The following is a 19,131-nucleotide window of genomic DNA, read 5'->3' on the forward strand; positions in this document are numbered from 1 at the left end:
GTTATTTATTTTTCCCTGATCACATGTAGTGTCCACCAATAAGGAGAAAACACATGTACCGAGTCCTGATTTCCCCTTCAGAGACATGAAATAAAATCTATTGAATATTAATGAAAATTACTTAATATTAAACCTAATATTCTTCTTTGCCTAAATGTGCCAAATAGATTGAGGATCAAGTTGCCATGGCCAAAGCCTCAAATATTTGGTATCTCTGATTCAAAATCAGATTAGCCTGATTAGCCCATTTTTAAGATTTACACATTTCAGTATCATAACAAAATTCCATTAGGCAAACATTTCCATTCCAACAAAATGTTTATTTATTAGTTAAATTTTTTTAGTTTAATTTTATTTTATTAAATATTTCTTAGTTCAATTTGATGGAATTATGTTGTAAAATTGAAATTCAGAAATATAAAAATATTTTTTGAGTGCATTTTAAACATTTCTCTAAACTAAGTTCTGGGAGAACAATGAACATACATCAAAACAGATGGTATTATGCCATTCAACACCACAAATAATCTATGAATGCTTTTCATGTTTCTAAAAAATATGCATTGACATAAAAAAAATACAACTATTGATTATAAAACATAAACTGAGTATACAGCAGTTTTCTTCCACTGTTGGTTCATAAATGAAAGTTAATTTATGAAATGAAATATAATTGCATACAGCGAATTGTCTACAAATTTCTTTAGGTTGCATCTCAAACACTGGTTGTTATTATCGTGTGTTTTTGGAAATACTGTATGGATATCTATGGGGTAAATGCCCCATATTTATCGAACCCTGTGAGACAGAAAAGCTAGTTCTCGATCTGCGCATGCGTTCAAGTAGCGCTCTACAGCCAATCAAAACTCGCGTTCTAAATTTTAAACCCTTAACCGGAAGCAACAACAAACGCGCAAGGCAGTGGTGTATCTCAGTGTTTCTTTTCTTCTTTCTGCTTTAATACTACTCTTGACATTCAAGAAAATGGATCTTGGTAATAACGATCAGACAAAAATGTACTTTTATGAGAACAGACTTCAGACTTTCGTTGGTTGGCCATTTGAAGAGGGCTGCGTTTGCACTCCACAAAACGTGAGTGAATCCTGTAACTGAACGAGACTAGTACCTCTGGATCTACTTTTGTTTTACATGGGCTTAAATGCAATGTTTTCCGCTTCATAAATATAATTGTGTTCTATAGATGGCCAAAGCTGGATTTATTCACACCCCGTCCGATAACAGTCCAGATATAGCTCAATGTTTTTTCTGTTTGAAAGAGCTGGAAGGATGGGAGCCTGAGGATGATCCTGAGTGAGTTCCCGATTACATTACAGACGCAATGCCTCTTCCAGGTCTAACATATAATGGCATAAGGCTTGGATTTCAAGCCTGGGTTATTTAGTCTATAAAATGTCATCATTTATTTTGCATTTGTTCCTGATGTGCTGTCCTGTTGGCTCTTTGTGTTACCAGGAAAGAACATAAGGCACATTCTCCCACCTGTGATTTTATCTTGCTGAAGAAGACCATGAACAGCCTGACTGTGGAGGAATTTCTGAAACTTCAGAAAGAGAGACAAAAGTTTATTATTGTAAGTATCAGCTCATTGGCAGAAAAAAGGGCACTGTTTACGTTTGTACAAACTCCTATACAAGAAATATCAAATTTTACAGTTGTGATTTATAGGACTGGAAAATTCATTGAAAAAAAAAATCCTGGATATTTCAGCCACACATTACAGTCAGGTTGTATTCATTACCACTAGTTAATTACATTAGTTTAGGTGTTTTTAAACTGGTATCTGGTGACCCCTAGGCAGGGTTGACTGGCTGTCCGGAGCAATGGGCGTTTTCCTGTTGGCCCATTGTCATGACTAGCAGTCAATAGAAATTTCTTCTTTTTGTTTTTTTTTCCCATCACAAACGTTTGAAATTGAGTGGAAAATGAAATCAATGATGTGCTGGTGTGGTGTGTTGCTCTGTGCCAGAAGCTCCAGGGCCACTTTTTAGTCCCAGTCCGCCCATACCACCAGGGGTTGCTAGGGGGTCCGTGGAAAAATTGAAATTTTTTGAAAAAATAATGACATTATTACAGTTTCATTTTTGAAATCATTAGATTAATAGTGATTATTTTATTCTATTGATATAGTTTTAAACGGTATGAAATAAAAACAAACCTCCATAGGATTTAATGTATTATGAAAATCTTTTCTTAAGATTTCCTATTTGCAAGAAATGTACTTCTCTATTTTCTTTAAAAGCTGCTTTGAAACAATATTTATCATAAAAAAGCGCTATTAAATTAAATTTTAAGACAGACTGTCAACTTAAGGTTTCCTTACTATATAATTTTAATAATATTTTTTCTTCAGTACAAAGGCACTTATAAAATCAAATTATTGAATTTACCAAACAACACTTTTTAAAATATCATGTTTACTATTTTTCTTAGACAAGGGTCCCTTGCAAGGGGATTATCATATTTGGGGTCCTTGGCATAATAAAGTTTTAAAACCCCTGCATTGGTTAGTTATTAATGAACTAACAATGGACCATACTTTTACAGCATTTGTTAAATCTTGTTTAATGTTAATTTTAACGTGACAATATATTGTTTTAAATGAAAAGCTGTATATGTTAAAATTAATTAATGCATTATCATCTTACATCAACTATCATTGTATTTGTATTTTGAACAGCTGTATTTTTATAAATGATCATTAACCAAGATGAATAAATGCTGTAAAAAATATTGTTCGTTGTTAGTTCATGATACCTTATGCATTAACTAATGTAAACAAATACAACCTTTACTATAAAGTGTTTTTAAAGTAAATTATTTTTTAATGTAAAATACTTCATTGTTCTCAACTTCATATGTTACGTTTTCTCTTTGTGAGTGCAATCTTTATTATATGATTTTTGTAAAAAATTATTATCCAGTAATCATGACTGGAAACGTCATGAGAATTATTTGGTTCAAAGGTGTGGGAACCCTGAATATCTGCAGAATCTGTGTCATATCATTATATTGTATATAGCATGTACATAACAAAAGCAAAATAATATAATGATAAGAGTATGGATGAAATTATGTGTTTTGTAACATTTCAGAAAAAAACTTGTGGCCAGGCAGTTGATAAATTTGAAGAGGCTGTGAAGAACAAGAGAGCCCAGATCATCCAGACTGCCATGGGGGAGGAATAAAGAGGTTCAATGAGAGAGTGACAGCATCTGCATTTTTTTTAAATGATTTATTTTCCATGATACCTGAGGATCCCACTTTCTTCCATTTTGCTTTTGACTTTCATTTTGTCCTTTGTTCTTTTTAAATGTGTTACATACTTGCATCTGTATATGATTCCACCTGCAAATGTTTCATCTTTTAATACATATTCTTCATCCTAGTATTTATTTCAATACAATGAGCTCAATAAAACCAATCTTTCTTGGCTTATCTGGCTGGTCTGTTCAGTATGAAAATGATTAAATAAGTGTCATAAATGGTGTCTAGGCGTTCATAAGCACTTGGAGATCTACCTGAGCCTTTTTTCATTATTAATCATAAAGGTTGACTAGATGTAATCAGGTGTGTTGGTTATGCATTGTGCGTCATGTTTCCTCTGTATCAGTCATGCGTAATCTTGCGCCAGTGCTTGGCACGGACTGCATCCAGTGTTAAGGAATATGTATCCAAATCGCCCACCTTATTTCTTATAAAAGATTAACACCACACAGCATGTCTTTCCCTGTAATAACGCATCGCATGGCAGCATCTTGGACGGACAATCAACATCATGTATTCCAGCTGTTGAAAAAAAGTGAGCGCATTTCATGCCAGCAGCTGTTGCGACCCTTCAGTTCAGCATCGGATTGCGTCGCAGTAGCTATGTTTTTCGCAAATTATGTGATTTTCTGGTTCGTTTTTGGATTGTTCTGAATCGCATATATCCTGTCCGGTATGAAAATTGCATTCGGCTCCGTGGTCGTTGGAGGGGGTTTGACGGGTGTTCTCAGTTTCAGCTGTTTGGCGCTCGCCATTGGAACTGAATACTGGTACATCATTGAGGACAAGCGCATGAACCACACCGATCCGGCGCACACGCACTCTGGACTTTGGGGAGTTACGGATGGAATGGCAGATTTGCTTTCTCGTATCTTTGCCAGATAAGCTTGTGAGTTTAATATTATCATAGTGTGACAAGTTGTGGTATAAACAATTTTGTTTTGAATAGATGAATTTGTGATATCTTGAGCTTTGAGTGAACCCGTGGCACCATGCAGTTCATTGAGTTCCTACAGCCTTACACCAATTATTTTTCATAACTTTTGCAGTCATTTGGGGATTAGCTATTGGATAAGTACGGAAATTCACATTCAAATCATATTAATAGAGATTGCACTCAAAATCATACATTTATTGCTAATTATATAGCCTAGGTTAGAACTGAGCATAACAAGAAAAAATATATACAATATATAATATGAAAATACATTATAGACGTTTTAAAATTCACTTATTTTATTCCCTGTTTTGTTATTATTTCATGGACTGGGGAAACTCTGATACATTTGGCAGTTGACATACTTACAGCTATTGTAAGCCTATGCACAGGGAAATTCTAGTAATTTTATGCATTGTGTTTTCATTGTGCTATAGATGTCCAAAGTCATACAGAAGACACTTCAAGATATTCAGAATCAGAAAGGGAAATGGAGAGTGAGTGTTAAGAAGTCTTTTCATAACGCAATGTCGTTAACTCTTTGCACTGCAATGAATGATCCATCATGACACATCAGGCTATATCAGTAAGCCATAGGTTTGTACATAGGTATGGTATGATTGTTAGTAAGTAAGATATATATATATATATATATATATATATATATATATATATATATATATATATACACACTCACTGACCACTTTATTAGGTACTCCTGTACACCTACTTATTCATGTGATTTATCTAATAAGCCAATCATGTCACAGCAGTGCAATGCATTAAATCATGTAGCTATGGGTTCACCGAAACTGGGCAGTAAAAGACTGGAAAACATAGCCTGGTCTGATGAATCTCGATTTCTGCTGAGGTACACAAATGGTAAGCCCACAGCAGCCTCAGCTTTCTGTTCTTGGCTGACTGAAATGGAACCCGACTTCTGCTGCTGTAGCCAATCCAACTCAATGTTCAACATGTTGTGTGTTCAGAAATGCTTTTCTGCATAGCACTGTTGTAACATGTAGTTATTTGGGTTACCATCATTAATGAGCTGTTTTCGGCCACAGAACAGCCGCTCGCTGGATGTTTTTGGTTTTTCACACCATTCTCTTTACACTCTAGACACTTTTGTGCATAACAATCCCTGTAGATCAGCAGTTACAGAAATACTAAAACCAGCCCACCTGGCACCAACAATCATACTACAGTCAAAATCTGATGGTTAATGTGAACATTAACTGAAGCCCCTGATCCATGTCTGTATGATTTTATGCATTACACTGCTCTACATGATTGGCTGAGAAGATAATTGCATGAATAAGTAGGCGTGCAGGTGTACCTGATAAAGCGGTCAGTGTGTGTGTGTGTGTGTGTGTATGTGTGGCATAACAACTGTAATTTACTCTGCTTCACCCAGTCATGCATAGTGCGATTGCCATATTACTGCCCCTGAGTCTGGTGATGCTGGTGTTTGGAGCCATCTGTGGCCTCGTCAGTTCTCTAGCCAGAAGCCAGACACTCCTGCTCGGATCTGCTTCATATTTTCTTCTCTGCAGTAAGTCTGACTTACTAAATATATTTATGCCTTAATTGGAGATTCTAGAGCCCATATTAAGGAGGGCTTCAGTCCAACTCTTAGTCCCTGTAAAATTCTGTGCTGTCACATTAATAGTTTAAAGCAACCAAAAACACCTCATTACTGATATACATCTTCTAACAACTAAAATACCTATTTAGTTCAGTTGGGAAACTACACAGCACAAGCCGATAGGTTCAGTTCCCAACACGCCTCTGTGCAACCCAATCACGAAATCGCACCCTTCTGTCAAAACATATAAAACCAGCACTCACCACAACAGCTTCACCTGAAGTCCAGCAGTACCTTGCATAGCATTATGCCTCCTCTCCAGCTTCAGTTGTCTATCTGCTTTACATGGGGGTACTGAGTTTGCTCAGTAGTAGCAGCAAATTTAAATGATCACAGAGTGGTTAAAACAGCTTCTTTAATGGATATCATGTATTATGATGTATTCTGTTCATAGAATGAGACATGTAGTATTTGATTACACATTTTAATGTCACATTAGATCCTGGTTTTATGTAGTCTGTTGATAGTACAGCATGCATCTCAAATTTGCATGCTTCTCTGAACACCATGTCCAGTGGTGTGACTGGTTTCTGAATGCTTACAAACAATTTACTGTTGATCAGCTTTTTCAAACTTCTTTCTTGCTCTTATTGAAAAATTAATAAGAACTTTGCTGTGAGCGTATTGGAGCCTTTAGTGCTAGCATTCTGGAAAATGGTGGACATGTGTGGGATATTTTAGAAACCTTAAAAGCATGGGTGAAGGAAACATTTAAAAGCAGTGGTGGGGATTGATCTTAGAAAATAAATTATAATCTTTGGAATGAATGAGGAGATTTCTTAAATATTCAAATGGGAAGAACAGCATCAGCATTCTTGAAAATGTCTTCTCTTGTGCTTCATGGATGAAAGAAAGTCAAACAGGTATGGAACTCATGAGGGGTGAGTAAATGATGATTTTTGAGTGTATTAACCCTTTAACTGTATTTTGTTACATTGTTCATATAGCGTATTCATTAGGCAGCTTCCTAACCATCACAAAACCTTACAAGTAACAGCTTTGGAACACTGTTAGGCGGCAAATTTGTGCCACACAAATATCACTCACATGTGGCGCACAGGAGACTTGACTCGTAAATTGATTTCAGTTGAGGTTGGCATTAGCATTTTGCTAAGCTAATGGTGTATTGCTTTAATTATCATAAAAATACACAGCATATTGGGTAAAATAGTTAATTTTTAACCCTTAATTAACTCTTAACCATTTAGTTATTTAGTGACCCAGTACCTCATTCTACCTCCTTTAACTCATCCATTTCTTTTTTAGTTATGCCCTCACTTCTTTAGTATTCTCCAACCTTTCTCTTATGAATCTTCTAACAATTACAAATAAAATGCTAAATTTTATAAAAAAAAAAAATAAAATAAAAAAAAACATTATATCCAAAAGCATATAGGGTCTTTAGTGCCCAAATATATGTAAAAGTGTCACAATATACAGTATATTTCCACCTCGATAAATCATATTCTTATGATTATTTCATATCTATTTCAGTTTACTATAACAGGATATCTATTTCTTTGTTTATTACAATACGAATAAGTGCCATATTCATACCAGTTACCACTATATCATGTTGATTTAGCAGCAATGGAGGTGAATTATCAATATTGCATATGCATGTACACATACATGTTATTTGTTACTCAAGGTGGCACTGTTGTTTCAGTGATTGAATTGATTTATATTGCTATTTGACCCAAGAAGCATCATGGAAGTAAACTATAGCAAGTACAACACATTAACATTATGATAAAAGCTATTGAAATTTGCATGTAATTGTAAGTTGTATGTCTATTTAGACTCAATATGTGCCTGAGAAAACACATGCGTGTAACCTATGTGTAGCTTATGTGTTCAGTGTAGCTCAATATGCATTTGATAGTCAGTTGAATCATAAAATTTCAGCGTGAAATTTATGAATCCCATTCTATCATACGTTGCATTATCTCTTTGATAAATGAAAAAATAAAACAACAAAATATAACAATGTATTCTATTATTTTCTAATTGTCTTGAAAATTGCTTTGAAATTTTGTATACTATCTGGGCATTTTATAGATCCATTTGTGATAGATATACAGGTGAAACTCGAAAAATTAGAATATCGCGCAAAAGTTCATTAATTTCAGTAATTCAACTTAAAAGGTGAAACTAATATATAATATAGACTCATTACAAGCAAAGTAAGATATTTCAAGCCTTTATTTGATATCATTTTTATGATTATGGCTTACAGCTTATGAAAACCCCAAATTCAGAATCTCAGAAAATTAGAATATTACATGAAATCAATAAAAAAAAGGATTTTAAATACAGAAATGTCGGCCCTCTGAAAAGTATAATCATGCATATGTACTCAGTACTTGGTTTGGGCCCCTTTTGCATTAATTACTGCCTCAATGCGGCGTGGCATGGATGCTATCAGCCTGTGGCACTGCTGAGCTGTTATGGAAGACCAAGATGCTTCAATAGCGGCCTTCAGCTCTTCTGCATTGTTTGGTCTCATGTCTCTCATCTTTCTCTTAGCAATGCCCCATAGATTCTCTATGGGGTTCAGGTCAGGCGAGTTTGCTGGCCAATCAAGCACAGTAATACCATGGTCATTGAACCAGGTTTTGGTACTTTTGGCAGTGTGGGCAGGTGCCAAGTCCTGCTGGAAAATGAAGTCAGCATCTCCATAAAGCTTGTCTGCTGAAGGAAGCATGAAGTGCTCTAAAATGTCCCGGTAGACGGCTGCGTTGACTCTGGACTTAATAAAGCACAGTGGACCAACACCAGCCGATGACATGGCTCCCCAAACCAACACAGACTGTGGAAACTTCACACTGGACTTCAAGCATCTTGGATTGTGTGCCTCTCCATTCTTCCTCCAGACTCTGGGACCTTGGTTTCCAAATGAGATGCAAAATTTGCTCTCATCAGAAAAGAGGACTTTGGACCACTGAGCAACAGACCAGTTCTTTTTTTCTTTAGCCCAGGTTAAGACGTTTGACATTTGAAGCCCATGTCCAGGACCCGCCTGTGTGTGGTGGCTCTTGATGCAGTAACTCCAGCCTCAGTCCACTCCTTGTGAAGCTCCCCACACATTTGAATGGCCTTTTCCTGACAATCCTCTCCAGGCTACGGTCATCCCTGCTGCTTGTGCGCCTTTTTCTTCCACACTTTTCCCTTCCACTTAACTTTCTATTAATGTGCTTTGATACAGCACTTTGAGAACATCCAACTTCTTTTGCAATTACCTTTTGAGGCTTTCCCTCCTTGTGGAGGGTGTCAATGATGGTTTTCTGCACAACTGTCAGGTCAGCAGTCTTCCCCATCCATCCATCCATCCATCATCAACCGCTTATCCTGTGTACAGGGTCACGGGGGGCTGGAGCCTATCCCAGCTAACATTGGGCGAAAGGCGGCAGTCTTCCCCATGATTGTGAATTCAACTGAACCAGACTGAGAGACCATTTAAAGGCTCAGGAACCCTTTGCAGGTGTTTAGCTGATTAGAGTGTGACACTCTGAGCCTACAATACTGAACCTTTTCACAATATTCAAATTTTCTGAGATTCTGAATTTGGGGTTTTCATAAGCTGTAAGCCATAATCATCAAAATTATATCAAATAAAGGCTTGAAATATCTTACTTTGCTTGTAATGAGTCTATATAATATATTAGTTTCACCTTTTAAGTTGAATTACTGAAATTAATGAACTTTTGCACGATTTTATCAATACTTTTCAGTACTGAACATTTCTCTTGCTTTGTCCACCATCTTGGATATATTTTTTTGCTTTTCATTTTTTGACTGACTTTCCCACAAAAGATATTAACAATGCTGCCTTTGAATTAGGCTAAAACTTAAAAAATCTTTGAAGGCATTATAAACAAGTTGTCTACCTTTAGGAACAGCTTTTGCCTTGGGAGAGTACCTAAGATGCCTTAAATGCATCCTCCGTAGGCAGGTCACTCGGTTGTGGAACAGAGCATATAAGGTTTAAGCATTCATATGAGTGTTTGTATCTCTGCTTTTAGTGCAAGAACAGTGCTCAGAGAAACATGCTTCATGGGTCTTTTTGTAGTCTTGTACTCGGTTCTGGTTCAGTTGACCTCTGTTGCACATAATCACACAGATGAAGAACGTGAAATAGCATTTTGGCATTTTATGGGCGTATTGAACTTCGCTATTGCAAACATCAAGTTATAAGCTTTAGTAATTACATATAAACTAAACTGAGTAAAAATATGATCACTGGAAATTTAATAGGTTTCCAATAAATGAGTCACAGTTATTTAAAACTGATGCTGACAGAGGCCTAATGCTATTAAAGGGATAGTTCGCCCAAAAATGAAAATTCTCTAATTATTTACTCACCCCCATGATATCCCAGGTGTGTGACTTTCTTTCTTCACCAAAACACATTTGAAGATAAACAGACAAATATCTTAGCTCAGTAGGTCCATAAAATGCAAGTGAATGGCGATTTCTCTTTTGAAGCTCCAAAAATCAGACTGTATAAATGTCATCGTTACGACTCCAGTGGTAAAAATAATGTCTTCTAAAGTGATACGATCACTTTTGGTGAGAAAAAGATAAATATTGCAGTACTTTTTAACTATAATCAAATGCTTCAGGTAAGCTCTGCGAGAGGGTGGAGTCCATGTGGTCTCTTGTGTGGCATATTCACGTTGCCATGATACAGACGTAATCTCAGGTTCTCCACTTATTTGAGACATCCAGGATAAGCACACAAATGCACCTTTGTGAGTAAAGAAACAAATAAATACAGATCAAAACCAACCAAGCTACTGTGCAGCATTCCTCCTTCTCACTTGTAAACATCGCTGCTCTTCCGGCTGTGTCGCACGTGTGTCAGTTTTCACGTGTTTCAAATGCCAATTTGATTACGTCACACACGCATACCACTGCTGAACGGCAGCATGATTTAGAGTTTAAAAAAGTACTTAATATTTATCTTTTATGCACCAAACGCAATCGTGTTGCTTTAGAAGACATTAATTTAACCACTGAAGTCATATGGATGACGTTTAAGCTGACTGTCTGTGATTTTTGGAGCTTCAAAAGACAAATCACCATTCACTTGCATTTTTAGGACCTACTGAACTTTTTTATTTTTGTATTTTTCTTCAAATGTGAAGAAAGTCATACACATCTGGGATATCATGAGGGTGAGTAAATAATGAGAGAATATTATTTTTTGGGTGAACTATCCCTTTAAAGAACTGAATCAGTTTTGCAACCTTCAAGATCCTTTTATGTATGTTTAAAGAGACCATTTTGTCAGAATGTGGTTTTGGTCAGCCTGTCAGTCTATTACTGATTGTAAATAATGTTTTTGATAAACGGTGTTAGTGTTGTTACAAAAACGTCACAAGCATACCAGGACATATTGCAGGTTGAAAAATTTATATATGTGTAAAATAAAATTACAGACTCTTGATGCATTGGAAAATTGTGCCTGGATTAGGCTTTATTATTCATGACAGGATATGGATATTCCGAATGTGGGATTTTAGAGGTAGCCTAAAAGAACAACACAGTCCACACACATAACATTTTCTAAGTCAAGTATTTGTTATTAATTAAAGGAAATGTTCCAAGAAGCACAGTAATACCAAAAACATGATTGTTAAGTTAGATCTGTTAATATAAGCCCACTGTTGTTGAATCAAATTCATTGTTAGCAGTCATTAGCAATATTTGACATTCTTCTATCTGCTGAACACAAATGAAGATTTTTAGAAGAATTTCTCAGCTCTTGTGGTCCATACAATGCAATGAATGGGTGCCAAAATGCTGAAGTTTCAAAAATCACATAAGTCAGCCATAAAAGTAATCCATAAAACTCCAGTGGTTAAATCAATATATTCAGGAGCTATGTGTTAGGTGTAGGTGAGAAACAGATCACTTTCACATTGTTCTTCTTGTGCTTTTGGTGATTCACATTTTTTCATTCATATTGCCCCCTACTGGGCAGGAAGAAAAATGACTAGCAAAAAAGGACTTCAATATTGATATGTTTCTCACCCACACCTAAACACTGGAGTTGTATGGATTACTTTTATGATGCCTTTATGGGCTTTTTGGAGCATCCCAATTTTGGCACCAATTCACTTGCATTTTATAGACCTACAGAGCTGAAATATTCTTCTAAAAATCATAATTTGGGTTCAGCAGAAGAAAAAAGTCATGCACATCTGGCATAAGGGTAAGTTAAGAGAGAATTTTCATTTTTGGGTGAACTATCCCTTTATCTGTCTTTTGTCCCCTCAATTAAACTACCCTGTTGAAAAGACAAGCACTGCTGGTCTCCAGCATGGAATACTGTTGTTTTCACCAGGCATTTACCTATTAAACCAGCAACAATTCCTTGGTCAAACCAGCTTGCTGATTATGATTATGCTGGTACATCAGCACCAAACAAGTGTAAAATAAGTGTGAACCAGAGTGGAAATTCATGCTGGCATAAGAAGCCATTCACAGAGAATGCTTTTTATTTCAATGCATCAGACCAGGAGCACTGTGAACTAAGACGCTGTAAAAGTTCAACTTTTAAAAACACATCTTGAGATATTTGCATTAACTTACATTCCATTGCACCCTGTCTGTTTTTAATGCAAAATGAGTCCTGTGTGAACAGTTCCTACGCTGATTTTTCTTAGACGGTTATGTACAGTGTATCACTTAATAAAGAACATTATGTTGCCAAATTTCAAGTAATCTGTTAGAACAAGATGCTCTCTAAATGATGCTTAATTGGTTTTGTTTGTGTGAGTGCATTCATGTGTGCTTGTGCATGTGCATCCTCAGGTCTTCTCACTCTCTCTGGGGTGAGTCTGTACATCAGATACTCTCAGAAGGCTCTCGAAGAGACTGAAAGGCAGATGGGGCGTGAACAGATGGCTCAGGTGCACACATCATTTGGCTGGTCTATGGGCATGGCCTGGCTCTCCTTTCTTCTGGAGGTGATCACTGGGCTTCTCCTACTGCTGGCTGCCAGATTGGCTCCTTTAGCACAGTACGAAGAGTCAGTCGGTCCAATATAGTGCTACTTCCCCACCTTATTGGAACATAATTGTCCATTTCAGGCAAGGTAAAAAAGTATTCAAAGTGTCTATTTGCATCCCGGTGTAAAAAGCAACTGCCATACAAGGCAGCTATTTGCACCCCAATAGTCTGGTGAATCAGACAGAAATTTTAGGGATGTAACAATCCACCGATATACTTTTTAGGGGGATAATAATCATAAATTGCGTGGAGCGGCTCACATACGCGAGTATGGCTTCCCTCAATATCATGGCACATGAGACACATTTTAATTCTGCATGGGAATTTTCACTTTTAGAGCGCTTTGGAGCAATTCAACCATGTCAAATGGCTAATGAGCCCTGGTATTTTGAACAGACCTGACAAGGTAAAGAGAAAACACCTGCCCTGCTGCACCCACATCAATTAGAAGACTTTTCACATCAACACTCTTACTAACATTTTTCAATACAACCATAGAAGTTGTAGCTAAGAAAAAGCAGGGATCGCACATACTCTCCTATTGTGGGTATTTTGGATTGAAAGACTACTGCTGTAAAGATGACAAATTATCACTGTAGTGTTAACCTCATTCCACAAGGCAGTAAGCTGTTATCAAATGATTGATGATCACTTGTATGTGATTGCATGACTATTTTTATTTATTGTTTTAACTGAAGTACCTTATTTTGTTGCTGGTGTTCCGATATGGATACTGGATTTGCATTTTCAGAGAGCACAATGAAATATGAAAATAATATTTTGGTTGCATTTCTGACATAATAATGTAATTGATTATGCAAAATAGGCACATAATATCGATCACAGGCCCCTGAATCTAATTTAATCGAAATCGTATCGTGGCAGACTATAAGGTATCGCAAACATCAGATCGCTGGCTAAGAGAATCGATACAAGAACGTATCGTGATGAAACTGCTGATTTAAACCCCTAAGAAATATACGACAAATTAAACAATAGTGGCGTGGGATGTAAAGGTTGTGTGTGAATGTGTAGTGTTGTCCTAATGACCTCAGTTCTAATTCTACTTTTGTCCTATCCGATTTCCTGTTTCCACTCTTAATATTTGGTTAAATACTACCTCAATTTATAATAATAGATACAAATTAATATAAATGTTGATTTCATCGGCATTGCAGTGATTTGGTCACGGTGAATGTCGGGGAGTGGAGAGAAGGGTTTGATCCGGAGGCGGGGTCTGTCAATCGCATTCGTTCCCACGTGAAACCATGGTTACTGTAGTTAAGCCAAAGTTTTTCTAAGGTTAGGTTTAGGGGTAGGAGTTAATGTAGTGTCTGTGGGACTCTAAATAAATGCACGGCAGTGATGTCCATACTGTATGTCAGTATTTAAATATAGGTGCAAATAGGATCTGACACTATATGCACCAGGGTGCAATTAGTATCTACCATTATTTGCACCAGGGTTGGGGTACAAATAATATCTACCACTATTTGCACTGGGGTGTAAATAGCATAAACCATTATTTGCGCCAGGGTGCAAAAAGCATCGGCCGAAAGTATTTGCCAATGTAACGCAAGTTCTCTCTGTCATGAGAATCTGAGCATTTGTCGGAGCAAAAACAAGATCTACACCTGTAAATCTGGTGTACCGTTTTTCTGAAGAGATTATAATTAACACCACGGTGTTATCTCCACCACATCTCAAATTCTGTATTATGTTTAATAGAATTCTGTGTTGGAAATGACAGTTATGGAAATGAAATGAATTTGCAGACACCTTTGTCTTGCTAAGGCTAATTTCAAAGCTAGCATTTGATGTACACACAATTAAATAATATTTTTCAGAATTTTTCCATAATTTAGCAACATTTAAGCTTGATTGGAAATGACACCTAATAAAAATATTCTGCTAGCAAGTGATATTTACCTTAAAATAAAATCACTTTTCTCAAAATACGTTTCAAGCATGCTCTTGACAGACACTTTTGTCGACTTGGTTAAAAAGTACACGGACTTCTGAAAGAAACAATTGTTAGGGGCTAAATTGTTTGATGTGATTGAAATGACACCACAACTGTGAAATAATTTTCACAAAATAAATATTGTTTGTTTAGATAATCTGAGCTTTAAACATGAAATAATTGGTAGTGTTACTTTTTTTATTATTATTATTATAAATTCATATTAAAACTCTGAGACAAGGCTAAAACAGTATAGTCGGTACATAAAAGGTATTTGAAATGTACCCAAATGAAATGCTGAAAGCCTGGTAAAAAGTTTCCAAGTCAGTTTTATTGTGTGAAAAATATATATTTTTTTAAATCTGTTAGTTTTAATAAATATTGTATGCCCACTGGGACATGAATTGCCTAAAGTTGGATAAACAAACATACAAAAGGTTTTCAGAGTTTATTTTCCTTGTTAAGAGCATAAACCTCAAATTATGTTAGAAGTGTCCTTAAAGCTAACAAAACTATGCCAATTGGTAAAAAAATTAACTTAATATCTTATTTCACTTCTCAAGAATATTTATCTAATTTTAAGGATGTTTATATATTTTTCCAAGCAAACAAAGCAAAAATACAGATATGCAGCATAATAAGTATTTAAGGTGGAATCACACTGTGCTGTGGATTTTTAAAAGCTTACAATCGTTGAACTCTGTTCAAATGCTATTTTTTGTAAGAGGTCATTCAATTTCTTTCTCCAAACTGAAGCATATTTTCATTTCATATGATTAGCCTATACAGACCAATTCAATCCTAAATAAGTTTGTGTGGCTCATTTCATATCTTTTGTCTATAATTGCTACTGTAATTGCTTGTAATTCTCCTGTGTTTGTGTCTCTTTGATGGATTATCTTTTATGCTAGGTTCCTGTTTTCCATTTTTTCATATTTTTGTTGATTATTTCTTCATATAATCACTCTTGCTTTCACTTTCTGAAAGGAATATATGAATGGATGCAGTGGCCGAACTGTACATGTTAATAGATGTTTACAGCATGTTCCTTCATCATATATGGGTAGTTTATGAAAAAGTCTGAACTATGGAATAACATAAATGGAACTAAGGGAATTAGTCACCCTTTGCCTAGAATTTGCAGACATGTACTCTTGACATTTTCTCAACCAACTTTTTGAGGTATCATCCTGGGATGCTTTTTAAACAGTATTGAAGAAGTTCCAATCTATGTTGGGCACTTATTGGCTGCTTTATTATTTGGTCCAATTAATCAATTTCAAAAACTTTTAACTGTTGCATATTATTCTGGTATTGTTTTATGGCAACAGCACGGAACATTGTGCTTTGTCAGATATCGGCAAGATTAAAGATTTATTGAATGTCAGTACTTAATGGTTAATTACATATTGTTCCTTCTAATTGTGTCCTTAAACTCAGGTTTTTCCCAAAAAAAAACAAATAAGTATCAGGTTTCTGTGTATCAAATGGTTGTTAAAACATTTATTTTGATTATAGCCTGTAGCCTAAGTGGTAGGTGACAAGGTAGTGGGTTTGATTTCCAGGAAAAATACATACAAATACATATTTAGATAAAAGTGTCAGCCAAATGCTTAAATGTACATTTTGATTACACGCAGAACCACAGCTATAGAAATTAACAGATGAAATGTAATGATTTTACAGTGACAGCAAAAGTGATTTAAAAGAATTCTGGTGGTTTTGGGACACAGTACATTAATTTACAGTCTATGATGGCTTAAACATGAACCCTGCAGTGAGTTCTTTTCATCACAGGATAACAGTGGCCATAGGTGTCAGGGGTCTGCATTAACACTTTCATTACAAGCTATAATAAAAAGACAAGAAATCAGAATCATTCAAGCTCATTTTCAGGTGAGGAAAGAAAATTGAACAAGAGGGGGAAACAAGGTTAATTTTACTGACGTATTTTGTTGGAAGAAAGCAAAAAATAGACCTTGATGCTCATTTTTAAATGGAAACTAATGATTGTTTATTTGCTCTAATATTATTTGTATAAATTTAATTACATTTGAAGAAATGGAACTAAAAGCAAAGATTTCAAGTTACTGCTTCCCAAACAGATGTAAATGTTTTATGATTTTAAATTATTCACAGATAAAATGTTTTATGCAATACTTATTTTTGACATCTCTCAGTGATAACCCTCAAGTCTTATCCATATAATTATGGATTTCTGTCAGAGCCATTCTTTTGTTGTGGCCACTTTCATAAGAGGCTGATTAGTCCACCCCATCAGGGCCCTAACTGAACTCAAGGCTGAAATTAATGTTTCTTTGGGCTGGCCTTGTGGCTCACTCCTTAAAGGCACATACCCATATTTTCCCATTTTAATCAGTTCTATCAGAACTGTGTCTATCAGTTCTTCTTTTTTTTTTTTTTTCAATGACAAGCCAAGCACATTTTAATTTACAGAGTGAAGATTAAAGGGTTTCATGATTATGCTAGATACATTTCTTAAAACCACATTTTACTGTTCAGAACTTACATCTAACTGAATACTGTCAGCCGGTGTTTTTATATCAAACATTATAATTTAATGTCGGGGATTTCATGTGCACATTATAAAGGACTAGACAGTAGATACTTGTTGGCAGTAGCAAAAGCCAATTGTATTTACCAAATTTCAAAGAAAAATTCAAATGCAAACAGCTAGTCTTCACAATTTCACTCTTGTTGATGTAGTTTACTCTTTGCATGGCTCAAGAGTAATTTCATCTTTATAAAGCAATTGACACATCTAAAGATGTTGAGATGTCAGGCATGACACCATGTTCCATTGGTATTTTAGCTTAAAGCTGTCTTAATTGTGCGTATCCATGGCTATTGAACTTTAAAGATAAAGTCAAAAAGTTCAAAAAAAATAAGCAACAGATTAAATATACATCCAAATACAGTTCAAAGCTACTTAATTAGTAATTGATATAGTCCCAGTCATTGCATCCGACCTACAAGCTCTAGGATTAAAGTTAAGCATTATCAATCAAGACTAGACAGAGTCCCTGAGCCCTTTTTTGATATCCACTGCAGCAAATGCAATCTCCTCTTTGTCGTCATGACAATCCGTCTCTACACTGACTGTGTGCATCTTTATAGGCAACTCTTATATAACACAAACTCAGTGGTAAAAATAATAAAACTAGCAATAACATCAAAGGCACTCTGGTCTCAAAGATTTTTTTTTATCATCCTAAATTTGCTTGTGCTCAATGTGTGAAATCAAACTATTCGGTGACATTTTAGTTTTACAGTGTTCCTGTAACTGTGTATTTACATAGGTAATTACTGAATAACTTCGTTACTAATGAATTACTATTGAACTACATGTATTTTCTGTGTAATTATTTTGTGGATATGCTTGTACTAACATATTTTTTATTACTATAGAAATTAATAATAGTAACATGTAATATGTGTTACACAAGATTCAAATGTTAATCATAACCGTTAATTGTGAGAAATCAATAAAATACTTTGATCCACTGGATTGTTATTAAGGCCAACAAACTGAATGGTGAAATCGACTTAATGTACTGTTATCATACCATGCATAACTGCTAATTTCCAAATGAAACTCTGTCTCTAAATTTAGATGCTGAAGAGTAGCAGTCTGTATATAAGATAAAGTGGGTGTAGTGTAACTTTCATCACTATATCAGGGTAGTGTAAGTGGGTGATTCTTTGTTTGGCTGTTCAGCTGGAGTCTAAGGTATATACTGTATAATTATGCCTCTATTTGCAGTTTTAGTCCAGTTTTAAAGACCCCCATGAAATTGCTTAAAGGGTTAGTTCACCAAAAAATGAAAATTATCCCATAATTTACTCACCCTCAAGCCATCCTAGGTGTATATGACTTTCTTCATTCAGCGAAACACAATTGGATTTATATAAAAAAATATCCTGGCTCTTCCAAGCTTTATAATGGGAGTATAAGGTACCTTAGATTTTGAAGCCCAAAAAAGCGCACCCATCCATCAAAAAAGTAATCCATATTGCTCCAGGGGGTTAATAGTAGTATACGCATTGGTCACTTCTCAACGGAGCTTATGCTTCACCTACATCACACACAGGAACTCGACTCTCCTGTAAATGCATGAATGGCCGTTACCGGAAGCCAGTGATTACATTTTATAAATGTATAAATATGGATATATTTCTTACAAAAATGCATCGCTTCACTTCAGAAGGCCTTTATTAACCCCCTGGAGCCGTATGGATTACTTATTTGATGGATGG

At 35.6% G+C, this 19,131-nt stretch overlaps 2 protein-coding genes across 2 annotated transcripts; both read left to right on the forward strand.

The window, feature by feature from the left end:
* Nucleotides 1–905: 905 nt before the first annotated feature.
* Nucleotides 906–3,447, forward strand: LOC127633873 (baculoviral IAP repeat-containing protein 5-like). The gene is made up of 4 exons (XM_052113249.1): nt 906–1,092; nt 1,202–1,311; nt 1,474–1,591; nt 3,114–3,447. Exons 1-4 carry the CDS (start codon nt 985–987, stop codon nt 3,204–3,206), a joined length of 429 nt encoding a protein of 142 aa, XP_051969209.1. The 5' UTR covers nt 906–984; the 3' UTR covers nt 3,207–3,447.
* Nucleotides 3,448–3,960: 513 nt separating this feature from the next.
* LOC127633874 (transmembrane protein 235-like) lies at nt 3,961–19,131 on the forward strand. The gene is made up of 4 exons (XM_052113250.1): nt 3,961–4,130; nt 4,658–4,719; nt 5,640–5,777; nt 12,693–19,131. Exons 1-4 carry the CDS (start codon nt 3,961–3,963, stop codon nt 12,926–12,928), a joined length of 606 nt encoding a protein of 201 aa, XP_051969210.1. The 3' UTR covers nt 12,929–19,131.

This window comes from Xyrauchen texanus, chromosome 40 (assembly GCF_025860055.1).
Source record: "Xyrauchen texanus isolate HMW12.3.18 chromosome 40, RBS_HiC_50CHRs, whole genome shotgun sequence".
NCBI lineage: Eukaryota > Metazoa > Chordata > Actinopteri > Cypriniformes > Catostomidae > Xyrauchen > Xyrauchen texanus.

What these genes read in the sequence shown, in the direction of transcription:
- LOC127633873 (XM_052113249.1), top strand. Translation starts at nt 985, where the DNA reads ATGGATCTTGGTAATAACGATCAGACAAAAATGTACTTTTATGAGAAC. An exon ending in GAGCCTGAGGATGATCCTGA is followed by an intron (nt 1,312 to 1,473) that starts GTGAGTTCCCGA and finishes TTGTGTTACCAG; the next exon opens with GAAAGAACATAAGGCACATT. An exon ending in AGAGACAAAAGTTTATTATT is followed by an intron (nt 1,592 to 3,113) that starts GTAAGTATCAGC and finishes GTAACATTTCAG; the next exon opens with AAAAAAACTTGTGGCCAGGC.
- LOC127633874 (XM_052113250.1), top strand. Translation starts at nt 3,961, where the DNA reads ATGAAAATTGCATTCGGCTCCGTGGTCGTTGGAGGGGGTTTGACGGGT. An exon ending in ATCAGAAAGGGAAATGGAGA is followed by an intron (nt 4,720 to 5,639) that starts GTGAGTGTTAAG and finishes TGCTTCACCCAG; the next exon opens with TCATGCATAGTGCGATTGCC. An exon ending in TTCATATTTTCTTCTCTGCA is followed by an intron (nt 5,778 to 12,692) that starts GTAAGTCTGACT and finishes GTGCATCCTCAG; the next exon opens with GTCTTCTCACTCTCTCTGGG.